A 15,982-nucleotide genomic window follows, 5' to 3' on the forward strand; every position below is an offset into this window, starting at 1 on the left:
CAGCTGTCCTGGCTGCAGTGTGTGGTGTTGTGTTGTCTTGCATCATCAGGTAAAATCCCTTACCAATGCTATATGGGACTACAACAGGTTGCAGGACTTGGTTGATGTACATGTCGTTAGTATAACACCTCCTCTCAGGACCACAAGATCAGTCTTTCCTTCTTCGCTAATGCCCGCCCACACCATAATGCTTCCTCCTCCAAATTGCTCTCACTGTTGCACACACTCGTCATCTAATCTGTCATGGCCCTTTTCTTTCCAAACACACATCAGCCCATCAAGCATTCAGAGACACAATCTGCATTCGTCACTGAAGAGGATGTTTCTCTATTGACGTCTCGTCCACCTTCCACAGCGTCTTGCGAATGCCATCCGCGCATATCTGTGAGCTTGCAGTAGCCTACACTTCTTTGCCATCCTGTACGGCCTCAAACCAACAGAATGGAGACGGTTGCGCACTGTCTGTGGTACGATTTGTCTGGGTCTTTGTCCTCGTCTACGGTGGAGGTGGTGTCTGGTCCAAGGGGCTGAAATGACAAACAAGAAGTCAAAAACAATGATGAGAAACAATTCAATTTAAAAAAAATGAGATCATGAATTAAATGAAAACAGTGAAAAAAGAGAAAAATATAAAAATTTCCTTGGGTAATAATCTTTGTCATTAGATTTATGACATTTGTGTCTCGTATTGTCTAGTCGGAGAAAGACCTTCTGGAAGAATGTTAGCGTCTCCGCCCCATGATGATCTTGAATAGCTCCAACTTGATTGGATCTGCTGACAGTATGTATGGGGCTCTTTGCTTATCATCTTCCGATTTTTTTTAAGAGCTGGTCTATATTCTCATTCAATAAGCTTGGAACAGTAACAATTGCTTGGTGATACACCGCATCTGCGATAGTGAAAAAAGAGAAAAATATAAAAATTTCCTTGGGTAATAATTTTTGTCATTAGATTTATGACATTTGTGTCCTCCTTTGCCGTATTGTCTAGATGGAGAAAGACCTTCTGGAAGAACGTTAGCGTTGAGCTAATTGCTTTTGGGTATGCGTAATTGAAAATGTAAAAGGTTGCTAACAGCCAATGTGTGGCCTTCAACAGACTACAGGTGTTACATCTCCGCCCCATGATGAACAGCTCCAACTCAATCTAGGATCCTGTCCTGTCTGTATCCTTTAAAAGACAACTCAATCTGTGTAAAATTACATGCCTTTGGTAATAATTTTAGTCATTAGATTTATGACTTTTGTGTCTCCCTATGCCGTACTGTCTAGTCGGAGAAAGACCTTCTGGAAGAATGTTAGCATTGAGCTAATTGCTTTTGGGTATGCGTAATTGAAAACGTAGAAGGACGCTAAGAGCAACTGTGTGGCCTTCAACAAACTACTGGTGTTACATCTCTGCCCCATGATGATCTTGAACATCTGTGTAAAGTTACATGCCTTTGGTGATAATTTTTGTCATTAGATTTATGACTTTTGTGTCCTCCTTTGCCATATTGTCTAGTCGGAATGAATGTGCTCATCATCGTCCAATTTTTTTAAGAGCTGGTCTATATTCTTATTCAATAAGCTTGGTACGGTAACAATTGCTTAGCGATAGTCCATAGTCTAGTTTAGATAAAATAAGTACCCGCATAGCATTTGAGGAAGCATCATGATCTATAAATCTGCGTATCTTAGCCAAGTTCCACGGTAAGAAGTTAATTGATTTGCACATGGATGTGATTTGATTAGACATAGTCATATCAGCATCAAAAATGATACCCAGATTTTTAATGGTGGGAGATGGAACAATATCAGCGCACCCAATTTGTATTGTGATCTCAGACAATCTGGTGATGTTATATTTATGTTTATATACTTATTTTTCCTCTGCCGTATTGTCTAGTCGGAGAAAAACCTGGAAGAATGTTAGCATTGAGTTAATTGCATTTGGGTATGCGTGCGGTAGTATGTAGAAGGATGCTAACAGCAACCGTATGGCCTTCAACAGACTACTGGTGTTACATATCTGCCCCATGATGATCTTGAATAGCTCCAGGATCCTATCCTGCCTGTAAGAATACTGTTAAGTTACATGTCTTTGGTAATAATTTTTGTCATTAGATTTATGACTTTTGTGTCCTGCTTTGCCGTATTGTCTAGTTGGAGAAAGACCTTCTGAACGAATGTTAGCGGTGAGCTAATTGCTTTTGGGTATGCGTAATTGAAAATGTAAACGTCGCTAACAGCAACCGTATGGCCTTCAACAGACTACTGGTGTTATATATCTCCCCATGATGATCTTGAATAGCTCCAACTTGATTGGATTTGCTGACAGTATGTATATGGGGCAGTGTGCTCATCATGTTCCGACTTTTTAAAGAGCTGGTCTATATTCTCATTCAATAAGCTTGGTACGGTAACAATTGCTTGGCGATACACCGCATCTGCGATAGTGAACAAAGAGAAAAATGTAAAAATTTCCTTTGGTCATTAGATTTATGACATTTGTGTCCTCTTTTGCTGTATTGTCTAGTTTGAGAAAGACCTTCTGGAAGAATGTTAGCGTTGAGTTAATTGCATTTGGGTATGCGATAGTATTTAGAAGGATGCTAACAGCAACCGTATGGCCTTCAACAGACTGGTGTTACATATCTGCCCCATGATGATCTTGAATAGCTCCAACTTGATGGGATCTGCTGACAGTATGTGTGGGGTTGTTTGCTTATCATCTTCCAATTTTTTTAAGAGCTGGTCTATATTCTCATTCAATAAGGCCAAAAAAAAAAATTATTTGTTTGTCCATAGAGGCTTATGAAACAGTTGGGTCGGTAGGTCGGATTTTTTTTAAAAAATTTTTTTTTTACAGATATTGCACTTGAAACTGACAATTTGAAGACTGGTAAATAAATCAAAACACACAGCACTTTACTGGTTTAACTCTTGAGATGGTTCTGCATGTTATACTGTTCATTTTCTTTGCATTTTCTTTCTTTAAATTTATACTAACCACTGTTTTACTAGCACAGTCAACCCAAATTAAAAAAAAAGAAAAAAGAAAGACACAGTCGGGCCCAGAGTACAGGGTCGGTCGGACGTGGACAAACAAACAATTTTTTTTGGCCTAAGCTTGGTACGGTAACAATTGCTTGGCAATACACCACATCTGTGATAGTTAAAAAAGTAAATTACGGAAATTAGGTTAAAATAATCATATAAAGGGTAGAAAATAGTATGTAAAAGTGCAAACAGCATATAAAACAAAGCATCATATTCTCTTTTTAGGAGTATGGGTGGCTCTGAAAAGAGCTGTTGAAAAATTTCTCAAAAGATGAGTTCACAGGTTCAGTCGGTTGTTATCTCCCCAGAATTGTTGGGGACGTCTTGCAGGAGTTGAAGGATGTTCCGTCTCATTGACGAAACGAAGGAAAAGCTGTTCTGCCCTACGTCGCTGAGAAGGATCGGTGATACTTTCTTTCAAGTTCTGAAGTCTGGTTTCACGCTTAATATGGATCTTTTCTTCCACGAAGTCTATGATGTTTGGAAGGTGTTTGATAACTTTCATGTGCAGTTTGTTTTTTCATACTTGTTGGTAGTAGATTTCCAATCCTCATGCAGAACATGAGGGAATGGTGTGGAAAAAGTGGAAGACTGGGAGCAGCTGGCATCCATTTTAGACAGATTTGCTGTTGATGAAGACGAAGGAATTGCAGTTGAGAAATTCTTGTCTTTTCTTATTCCGCTTGATCATAATGTGGCAGACGCGATCGGATTGGTATCGCACTAGACGGGAAGTTTTCACATGTCAAATATTTACACAGTTGAGCTGAAGGTCTAGGCGATTTACCACCGTATGAGAAGAAGAAGATTGACCGCTTTTAAGATCACCTTTGTCATCTAGAAGAATGTCATCATGAAACAAGTCTAGTTCGGATGTTGCCATCTTGGATTTTTAAAATTATAAAAATCGGAACGGTGGTAGTTTTGGAAGTGAAAAAAAACCTATGACGAAATGTGTGGAGAGGTGGCAATGGTCGAATTATCTGTAGAGCAAAGTGATAATTCACGATGTAATTGTACTAATATTCATAAATTCTATGTGCATCCATCAATCAGACTTGGGTTGGTAACAAGTCGTTTTCGCCAAGTCCAAGTCATTTTCTTTAAGTCACAAGTAAGTTAAGTCATTTTCCAAAGGTTGCAAGTCAAGTCATAAGTTGCAAAAATAGTGACTCGAGTCGTGGCTCGAGACAACTTTAGTCTACAACTCTGGTTTCTAAGGATGTCGCATCAACTGACTCAAACTGAGTCAATTGACTCAAACGGGTAGAGTGCAATCAGACTCCTTTTGAGAGTCAGTGCAAGACTCCACAATATTTTACCTTTCAATTGCCTATACAGGGAGAGTAAACAGACACTCAAATTAAATCAAATAAGACCCTCCCCCCTCTTGGCTGGCTCAAGTTCAAATGAATGTTAAAGTGGTCCACATTTTGTGACACTTCAGACTTTAACGGCTCACACATCAATTCAAAATACAATTAACAGACAATTAAGTTGGCTTGCCTTGCTGACTTTGTTAAAACACTTAACAAGGGCCAAGGGCCAATAACGCAATAACGTACCAATGACTGGCAGTGATTCTGTCAGGTTTTTTGCCAGTATTCCCACATTAGGTTATCCAGTTGAAACCCATAATTACACCTCCAATGGACGACATAAAACTTTCACACAGGAAGTGTGAATTTCATACGGGACTACCTGAATGGGTGACTCCATTTGAAATCTACACTCCCTGTGTAGAAGTTTAAGGTCATGTCTTCTATGGATTTCAACTGGAATAGCCCATTATTTGAAAGTGTATTGACCTAGTATGTATGAACTTTTGTGGGTCAGTATAAGGGAAGTCCGAGATATAAGTTTGTTCTAAAAAGTTCACAGAGCTAAGCTTATTGACCATGGTGAATTATATTATGAAAGGAAGTGATGGGTACTATATCCTGTCCATTGTAAAAACTGGTATTTAGATGTAATCCTAAAGCTGCCATGTGTGGTTTTTTAATTAATTTGGTTATTTTTAAGGCAATAATATACAATTTCAATCAAGAATAAATTCTTATTTGTTTTCGACAAAATGTTTAATTCAGGCATGAAAATTTTCAGCATTATTCTGGAGACAGCATTCAGTGTTTTCAACCTATCTCTGAATCAGTTTTTTTTTTAAGACCAGTTTTCATGCCTGTAAATTTCCCTGATCACATTATGTCCCCGTGATTCGAGTCAACAAATGGGGTAAAATAAAGAAAATTGCTATTTTATTCCAGCGCCTACAAATATTGTCAATGCGTGTATTAGCTCGCCGATCATTATTGAGCTGGATGAATAAATAAGATGTAATGCAAAAATCTCAATTAGCAAAATTCATGACACATGCCTCATTTACTCTTGTTGGGTCACATTGATAACACAAGGCAGCTCATTAGATATGAGTGAATTCTTCTTCTGTAAGTAGGTCAAAGGTCAACTTGTGAATGTACAATACTATTGGGGTTAAAGAACTGTGTCCTGATGCATTGGATTGTTTTAGATTTGAGTGAATTCTTCATCTGTAACTAGCATTGTTTTATTGAAAACTTAACCGCCTCTACTGCATTGGTTGTGGCTTATTTTAATTTGTATAATCATGGAGGAATCAACAGTAACCCCAATGGAGAGTGTCGCAGATTACGAGTATGACTTTGTATTTGACGATTATAATCAACATATCGTGGTAGCCACAGCTTTCTTGATTGCGTCAATTCTCGGAATCATTGGCAATAGTCTAGTGATACTGTCAGTGTTTGTGTCAAGGAAACTTCGGACTGTGACCAATGCTTTTGTAGTGAATCTAAGCACTGCTGATTTTATAACTTCTCTCATGATACCGTGGAATGTTGGTATATTGCTTGGCCATGAGGAATACCCTATCAAAGACTGGGGATGTGCCGTTGTCGCAGGATTGCAGTTTATGTGTATCGGTACCAGTTTGTTTACTCTAGCAACCATTGCGGTGAATCGACTTATACTCATCACCCAACCGGTAAAAACGTACATGTATGTTTATTCACCAGTTTGTACAGGCGTTTGGATTGCAGCAACTTGGTTACTACCGTTTTGTTTCTTCATAATTCCACCTCTTGCTGGTGTCGGAGAACTTGGCACATCCTAGAAATATCGCTTGTGTTCGCATAAATCACGGCACCCGTTGAAAGATACGTACGACTACATCCAAGTTATTGGATGCTTTCCTGTGCCCTTTATTACACTCATCGTCTCATATTCTTGGATATATATTCATTTTCATCGTCATACACAGAAGCTCATACATCATGGTCATCAAGGTGTGGCATCAGCAGAAAGCTCTAGCGGAGACACTTTGGCAATGTCAGAAAGCGGAACGTTAACAACAGAAAACATTGATGCAACAGGTAAAGAAGGAAAATGGCGGGTAACGGGTAAGCGGGGAAAAGTCAGCAATGCAGAAGCGAGGCTTCGTCAGCGAGAACACATGATCACAAAGAACATGTTCATGGCGTTCATCGGCTTCGTCATCTGTTATGTGCCTTCAGCAATATTGCTGTTCTCTAATGATATCAAACCGCTGGCGCCATATGCATTGGCATTTGTACTAAGCAATTGCTGTGTGAATCCAGTCATATATGGGTTCAAACATCCATACTTCAATCAAGTCTTCAGGTGCTTGTTGACTTGCAGATGGGACAAAGTACCAGAACAATCTGATGGATTCAAAAAATTGCAAAGATTTTGCTGTGGCAGGCAATAAGTAATATTTGTGTATGAAGCAATCATGCCACAAGACGACTGTCTTTTGTCAAAATGGATTTTGAGGTGTAGTCAAAACTCTTAATAAGCCCAATCGCCATTGTAACTTCTGGTTATTTTGGGACACTTTGACCTCTGACATATCGGGGAAATTGCTGTAATTATTATTAATTAATTCATTATTGTCATAATGCTATCATTAATTTTTTCAATAATAATGTTTTTTGGGTTTGTTTTTATTTTTGTAAAACATTTTAGATTATATTTTGTACGCACAAAAAACATTTTTTCTGAATTTTCCCAATAGGTCAGAGGGCAAAGTGTCCAAAAACTGCAAAAACTGACCCACAATGCATTGCAAACTTCCAATGCCGATTGGGCATATATTATTGAAAGTAAATACTTTTAAAACAGGCAATTTTTTATGAAGGATTTGTGTGATTTCAATAGTTTAGGTTCTGGATTTACAGGATAGGACCCATTGCATTTGATGTCATCTGTCAATTAAGGTGGTTCTGGACCCATTTTGGAAGTGCTCTATTTATGTTTTAAACATATTAATTGAGTAGGGCAGAGAACACTGATCCATATGCCTTTTGTTTGAAGCTAATCGGACATACGGTTTTCATAATACATACATTTTAAATGTCTTTGTATTGTATTGTTTTTATCAATAATCAATACAGTTAATGAGCTAATATGACTTGAAAGTGCTCATTAATATGTAATTTTGCCAATATTTTGCTAAAATCCAATGCATAAATGTTCATAACATTTTATTTAACAGAATATTGGTTTCAAACTTGGTCAAAGTGTTCCTAATGACTTCCAGATAATTTATGCATAATTAATGAGCTAGCCGCCCTAATTTGCATAATTAATTAGCATTTATGCAAATTAGCTCATTAATTATGCAAATATGCAAATGAGGGGGCGGCTTCACTATATAATACATTAGAACATATTAGAAACACTTTGACCAAGTTTCAGGGCAAAAGTATGCAAAATAAAAGTACCATGAACATTTATGCATTGATTTTTAGCAAAATATTGGCAAAAATTACATATTAATGAGCCTTTACAGTCCTTTTAGCTCATTAACTATATTGATTATTGATAAAAACAATAAGATACAAAGAAAATATAATTTGATGTATTATGAAAACCGTATGTCCGATTTGCTTCAAACAAAAGGCATATTGATCAGTGTACTTTACCCTACTCAATTAATCTGTTTAAAACATGCTCAAAGCATTTCTTAATTTCTTGAAAATGCATAAAACAGCATGCCTTATATTTAATTCTGCACCTTTAAATATACAAACAATCTCAAAAGTTAAGACTTAGTAATCATGGTAAGGCAACAAAAAAGAAAACCCTGTTCTACGGGCCCGACCGACCCAGATTTTGAACAAACTAGAGGTAACTAGGAGGGATGTCACTCGGTTTAATTTGCTATGTTTTATTTTATTTACTGTGGTTTACTTTATTTTACTCAACTTCAGAGGTTGTTTATTTCTGAGCTGAATTTGGCAAATAATACAAATTTACGAGAAAAAAAGCACTTTATAAGTTCAAATAAATAAGGTCATGCTCTTCACAATTGAAATTACAATTGACACAATGCCATTTCTAAAAGGGAAATATATGTCAGTACCAGAAAGCTTATATTTATGAAAAGTTGACAAACAAGTTGAAAGCAGCAGGTAATGTGTAGGCCTACAAATCACTGGGATACGGGTTTATTTTAAGATTTTATTATAACTGGTGTAAAAAGATCAGTGTATTACTCTTCACCCTGCTACTGTGAGTATCTGTGAGGTGCATTGGGCTATTCCAGTTGTCATAACAGTCCGTTTTGTGAAAATGATCGAATCTGGTCATGTTCATCTCTCTTATAACCCCATGAGAACTACCTGCCGATTGGCCAAAAAGAAGTTTTCATTATCAATTGACCCAATCAGCAACATTGTTAGAATAATTTCACCACGCAAAAAATTGGGGTGAATTATTTGCAAAGCTCCATTCTGATTGGTGATTAAAGTGAAAATATCATGTAATTGACCAATCAGAGTCAATTTTAGATTGGCAGGTAGTGCTCAGGGGGTTAAATGCTAAATGTTGCTGTTGCTGCAATAATTTCAAATGAGTATAACTCTGGTTTGGTATAAACAAATATAACAATTCTTTTTTTAATTTAGATGTTCAGAATCTGCTCTTTTCAATTACCATGTTTACAGCCGATTCCTTATAGAATTTGAACAAACGCACCGTAAGCATGAGTTTACATCTTTTTGAATCAGCCCGTATGTTGGTGGGTTTGGGCTATTTTGTGTGAGCATTGTGTTGTTACCTAAAATAAAATTGTATAAAATTATGTAAGCAACAAGCCAAATATATGATATAATTATAAATATGATCCCAGCAAGGGGTTTTTCATAAAATAAATTAAAATAAAATTTGTGAGTGACATGCCAAAATTATTTGTCGTCATTTTTGTCTCACTTGAACTATGCTCAGAATGAGATTTACTCCCCATTCCAGAAAAATACAGCACTATTTTTTTAGGATTAAAAAATATTATCCTGTTTTGCCAAATGAAACATAGCTAAATCCTAATCCAAAAATGCAATTTTGCATGTTTTCTTACAATTGTAGTGACAAAATTGTAAGACTTGGCACAAGTCTAAGCATTCAAAATCTTGAGTATAGGGTAAGAGTTAGCTCATAATTTTAATATTATTCTTATTTTTGTCAATTGGTTATGAAAAAGATTGGAAAATGTGTTTTCCAAAAATTAGAGTACATAACTTGAAATTAGTCTTTGTTCAAGTCTTTGGGCCTGATTGTCACAGAATACGAAAAAGGTCGAAAAACACCCTAAAATTGCATGTTTTTGGCCCTTATTTCCAAAAATTGACCAAATATTAAAATTTGACTTTCACTGCCAGTTAGGACACCTAAAGGATTAGGATTAAGCTATGTTTCATTTGGCAAATCCGGATAATATTTTTTTAATCCAAACAAATTGGTTCTGTATTTTTCTGGAATGGGGAGTAGTTATCACTTTTCTGTCTCTGTGTGTGTGTGGGGAGGGGGGGGGGGGGGGTAGTGTCCATCTGTAGCTGTAACTTGGAATCCATTAGACCTATGGGGAAGCTACTTAGTGGAAAGAAGGATATCCAGCTGTGATCTGTGCCCATATTGGCATAATTTATGCAAAGCATCGCAAATTGATAGCGAACTTTGTTACCAAATTATCTTGTGTTTTATCAGGCGGATGCTAGTGAAACCTGATGGAAGGAACCATACATACCTGCTGATGATTAGTTTTTTGACGAAAATTATCAACATTTAGTAGTTAATTTGCATCATTTCTGCCGAACTCTTCTACAAATGGTTGGAAACAAGATAAAATCAACCTTTTGGACAAATCATCTCCAGATTGATTGAAGTATTGTTGCAAAACCTGGTTAAAGGAAAGATACTATTTTCACACCTGCTTAGATTTTCAGCTCAAAATATGGTAATAAAAGTTGGAAATTTGCATAATTTTTTCCCAAATCTCTCTGAATCTTATCTGGCACATAGTAATTCTCTCTCTTAGTCACACTGCATGCAGAAAGGTACATTTAATATTAATGGGTTCAGGGGTGAGGTAGGGTGGGGTAAAGTGTGCTACTACAAAAAATGTCAGTCATTTGGGGGTCAGTCGGTGTAAAATCACCATAGACTGTTGCATGTTCATGAAATTTGGTGAGAACGAGCCAGACAAAAAAAATTCTAGTTCATTTTGGGGTCATCAGTGTTGGAATTAAGCATTTTTTATGTGTAGCAAAATTTGCTTTTCTCTTGATACATACACATACTTCTGTAAAGTGTGCTGAGGCTTGTGGATCAATGTCTAGGCGTTGTGCCTGTGCGTAGCGCACTATAAATCACTGCGCTTTTTTAAATTTTTTTTATATAGGTCCGATAGGTTACTGTGGAATGTAGAGAGGTGTATGCCACTATGACATGCAATGCTTTTCATTTTTGCTGATATTTCTTAGTTTGTTTACTATTATAAAATGTGCATAAAATGTGGCATATGGTTCATATACAAAATTTCACTCTGTAACGATATGTCAAATATAATTAATTATTAATTAATTAGCTAATTTTGACTGCTGATACTTAGGAAAATGAAAAAGAACATCATTATGTGCCAATATTTAAAAAAATTACCAAAAATCACTATGCCACTATGGAATGAAGCGGATGAATTATAGGCCTAGGCTAATTATAATTTGTTTGCAAAATTATAAAATTTTGGTTAAAAATATTATGAACATGATACGGGAGTGCGTCAAACTGAGATATTCTTTTAAGCGTTTTTAAAAAAACACTTGATAAAGTTACTGCAATCTGGGTCCTTAGCCGTGTTATATATGACACAATATAACATGGTTCAGTACGTGCATATCAACATGATACACGTACCCGCTATTTGAACCAATCGGAGCGGAGGTGCTTAGCAACAACAGAACTGATCTTTCTAATCCCTAGGTAAGTCCCTTGTAAAATATGATTTAATTTGAATAAAATAAATTTTTTATACTGATAATTAATATTTTTATTTGAATTGAAGTGTTTATAGACTATATATGAAGGTATTGTTTTTAGTCTCATATGAAGGTATTTTTGTCTAGCTCATATAACACGGCACAGTGTCAACACGCTATATTATAAATATTTTTTTTCATAAAGCTCCATGCTCCGTTGGTGATCAATATTCTATTGTTGACACGATAAAGAAAGTTTACATATGCATTGTGATATACACGTGTGATCGAATTTTCTATTATACACGCACCTGGATCATAAATATGTTCCTTTATATAATTGTAATTCTCAAAATTAAATATCACAATTTTAACTTTCGATTTAAAAATTGTTACGCCAAAAATGCAGTAAAAATGTATCCAGAGCAAACAGTGATGGTCGCTAATTAGTGTATTTAATTTCAAGTTAGTGTATTTAAAACAAAACCTTGGTTTTACCTCAAAACAAATCGAATTTCCTTGTAATAGTAACACCATATGGGATACTAGAGCATGCGCAAATTCGTCGGCTGTATTCCATAGTGGCGTATAGTGATTTTTGGTCATTTTTTTGAAAATTGGCACATATGTTTTTAATTATGTTCTCTTTCATTTTTTCTAAGTCTCATCAGTCATAATTAGCTAATTAATTAGTAATTAATTAATTAAATGTATGATAGTTACAAAGTGACATTTTGTGGACTCCATAGTAGCGTATCGACCATACGCCACTTAGTATACCCACTTTATAACTATGAAATATCGGCAAAAAATGAAAAACATCGTATGTCATAGTGGCGTACACGTATCGGACCTATACGCCACTATGGAATACTTAAACGATTTAAAAGTAACGCCATAGGGATTACACGGCGACCGAGGTGGCGTCACGGTTAACGTTAGGTTAGGGTATTGCGTTTTGTTCGCTTTTCCATAGTGACGATAGTTTTATTTTCAGTTTGCCAGCAATAGTATGTATTTATTTCTTTTGAAAAATATATAACAATAAAATCTATTTAGTTTACTACAGAAATTTCACATCATTTACAAAATATAATGAATGTCTGATTTACACAACTCGATTTTAAATTGGCATTTCTTCAAACCCGATTTTCTCGAAAAAGTTGTTTATTCGCGGCGCCACACTATACGCCACTATGGAATACGGACGACGAATTGTAATAATGTGTAGAATAGAACTTGTTGGTATCTCATATGATAGTTGTTCGGCCTATCTCGAACAAAATCGCCATGCGTAGCTATTGAAAAACGAGAGGATTCGCCGTACTATCACGGCAATTTTTGACACGAAGATATAGGGATGATGACGGTGTGCACGGGTGACATCATTTTGCCGTATAACAACTCGGTTTCACCTCATTGTGTTACTTAAAACAATGATTCAACCTTTTCGGGCTTTACTGAACAGTTGAACGACTAATTCGCGCCCTATATATATTCCCTCTGAAAAGTTGACTTTTTTGCAAATCTATCACCCAATGACCCCCTTTTTCATCAGCTTACACCCAATGATCCCCCAAAATAGCTTCACGGCCTTTACTTTAACAAGTTTCCAATTCTGAAGGGACACAACCCCCTGCACAGCACGCGACACAATGGTGCTTCGTGGCCATTCAAAAAGGTGGCGGCCAAAACTTCGAGTGTGCCCCCCCTTTCCCAAATTCCTGGATCCGCCACTGTCTCAGAGAAGAAGTCAGCCACGTACACATACATAGGCCTACGCGCGGTAAGCGTGCGACACAATGGTGCTTCGTGGCCATTCAAAAAGGTGGTGGCAAAATTGCATTCTGAATACGAAGAATGTCCTGATATCAAATAATTTTGATTTTTTTTGAAATTTGCAATGTAATACAAATTTTATGGCAAATGATTAAAAATTGATATTTTTGATATTTAACAGTACTCGAAGTAAACTTTATAAATCTGATGATTTATACTTAAAGTGTATAGGTGGGATGAAAAGCCGACGATCAATTAAAAATTTTGACCTGTCGTATTGAAGATATGGATTCTTTTCCCAAAACACCAAAATAAATTAGGTCTTTTTGGGAAAAAAATCCATATCTTCAATATGAAAGGTCAAAATTTTCAATTGATCGTCGGCTTTTTCCTCCGCTACATACACTTTAAGAATATATCATTGGATTTATAAAATTTACTTAGAGGACCCTTATAAAAATTCAAAAATGTGAATAATTTGTCATAAAATTTGTATTATATCGTGAATTTCAAAAAATGAAAATGATTTGATATCCGAAAGACATTCTTCGTATTCAGAATGCAATTCAATATGTCTGATGTGCTCTCATGTCCCATAAAAAATACTGTCGAAACGCTCAAAACACTCATTCCAGATCCCTTAACTAATGAAAAAATCTGTTTCTAAACAAATTGAAATTGAACCATAGCAACATTGATAGAACAACAATAGAAACCAGAATATCAATAAAGATCATAAAACTTATTATTAGATTCTATTGTACAAGTTTTATTGTTATGGAGGTGGAGATTTAATATTGTTAGAAATATAGTGACGCAAGTACAAGTTGAGTTTCCCAATATTACTAACAAAATTTGTGTGTGCATGCATGCATGCACGGTTTATGCGTGTGGTAAACAGGACCAAACTGCAGCATGTTCTGAACTTCAGAAGTTTATGATATTTTAATAAAACATATTTGTTAAAAATTCTATTTGGTATTTTAAGGTAGAATGACATTTAACTTTTTCAATTATATATGGTAAAATGGGGAAAGTTTTATACTTGTATTCCAGTAGTTCAAGGTTAGATCATGTGATTTTGGTATTCTATTAATCTATTGTTGCAACCTAGTCAACAGTGGAAACAAGCATTCTAGTAAACAATTACATTTATTTTGTGAACCTGACGCTATCCAGGCTGTATGCATATTGGGAAATAATGTGATATCACGTCACTAAGTTAACTTATTGTTAGTTTCTATTGTTGCAACCTAGTCAACAGTGGAAACAAGCATTCTAGTAAACAATTACATTTATTTTGGGAACCTGACGCTATCCAGGCTGTATGCATATTGGGAAATAATGTGATATCACGTCACAAAGTTAACTTATTGTTAGTTAGATTTCTGACGTCTCCTACACATAGTCCTCTATACATGATATAACTTGGTGCATTTTCCAGATTAGGAGACAACGCCCAGCCGCCGGACTTGCAGGGAATCATACTGGATCCATACAGGGAAGAGACATTTGAAGAACAAACTTGAAGAATCACAGGTATGTGTTTTGGAGAAATATATTAAGTTATCTTGATACCCAATAAGTTAGCTTAACCCTAACCGCCTAAGGGCTTTTTGGGAAAGAAGGAAAGAATAAAGAGAGAAAAGAAGGAAAGAAGTTGTTTGCTCTGGGTGGGATTCGAACCCAAGTAGTGTCTAACAGATAAGCATCAGATCGGTAATACCGATTACAGATTTTTGGATTCCAAAATCGGCCCGATCAGATTCCGATTCCGATTTTTTTTCTTCAAATTTTAAAACGCTAGTCGCCTTGCAGATTGCAGAATTCGCCGATTAGATGATCACAATTGTGGAGTTTGACTACATTTTCTTGTGTATAAAAAATATAACTAAAACGCGCACGTTTGATAAGCAGCAGGTCTTGAAAAAAATGTCAAAACATGCTTGAAGTGAAATTGTATAAGCCGCATGCACAATGCATGCAGTATGAAGACGCATTCATCGTTTGCAAAGGTAACAAATTCGATCCGAAAATGACATCAATACCTGCGTGAATGAAGAACTAGTTATCATCTCCGGCGTCAATCAAATGAATTGCGGACATCTCCTGAACCTAATTATTATTTAATAACATTTTTATTCTTGATTTGGGGGGATTTATATTCAATAGCAAACTTACAAATTAAACCATTTGGTAATTATCGACCAAATTAGTAAACAAAGCGACAACATGTGACGTGAGGGGAATCCCGGTGATGACGTTTGATGACGGCATTGACGGGTTTCCAATTTGTTCATCAGGATAATCAGGAATATCCCATCAGCTCAGACGATAGCGGACATGGACAACGGGGGCGGGATAAATTATGACAATTTATAGTAAAGATGCATGATCTTACAAATTAATGTTCCGACGTTGCACAGACAAATACAAATGGTGGTATAATTTTTATAGCATGATAAGCAATAGATTTACTAAAAAAAGTGCTTGATTAAAATGTAAAAGAGACCGGTAGAGAATAACAATAATTTCCACAAATGAAAATTGATAGTTAAAGGTTCGGTATATAACCATCATCACTCGTTCTGTTTTTTTTTCCTTGTCATCTGACTGACAAGACGAAGGGTCAACCGTGCCATATTTAACATGTTTAATAATTTAATATTCCTATAAGTTAAACATGTTGAAGATCAGTGTAATGCTGGTTTCATACTACTCTGCCGCTGAGCGGCGTGGCGCACGCGCATTGCAGACAAACGGACACAATAAAGGCTTGTCATTGGTTGAAACGCCCTGCCGCTTGCCGCAGCGACAAGCGGCAGGAAAGTATGCTGGAGGCTTAACAGTTAAAA

At 36.1% G+C, this 15,982-nt stretch overlaps 2 protein-coding genes across 2 annotated transcripts in view; both read left to right on the forward strand.

The window, feature by feature from the left end:
• Window positions 1-5,402: 5,402 nt before the first annotated feature.
• LOC140150508 (probable G-protein coupled receptor No18) lies at window positions 5,403-7,310 on the forward strand. The gene is given in 1 exon segment (XM_072172541.1): window positions 5,403-7,310. A coding segment is annotated over 1 exon segment (1,140 nt). The 5' UTR covers window positions 5,403-5,665; the 3' UTR covers window positions 6,806-7,310.
• Window positions 7,311-14,603: 7,293 nt separating this feature from the next.
• Window positions 14,604-15,982, forward strand: part of LOC140149654 (uncharacterized) — a 67,843-nt gene continuing 66,464 nt past the window's right edge. The window contains exon 1 of the mRNA XM_072171733.1: window positions 14,604-14,666. The gene's annotated coding sequence lies outside the window, so the exon portion shown is untranslated. The remainder of the gene's footprint in view (window positions 14,667-15,982) is intronic.

The sequence above is a fragment of the Amphiura filiformis genome, chromosome 4 (assembly GCF_039555335.1).
Source record: "Amphiura filiformis chromosome 4, Afil_fr2py, whole genome shotgun sequence".
Classification (NCBI taxonomy): domain Eukaryota; kingdom Metazoa; phylum Echinodermata; class Ophiuroidea; order Amphilepidida; family Amphiuridae; genus Amphiura; species Amphiura filiformis.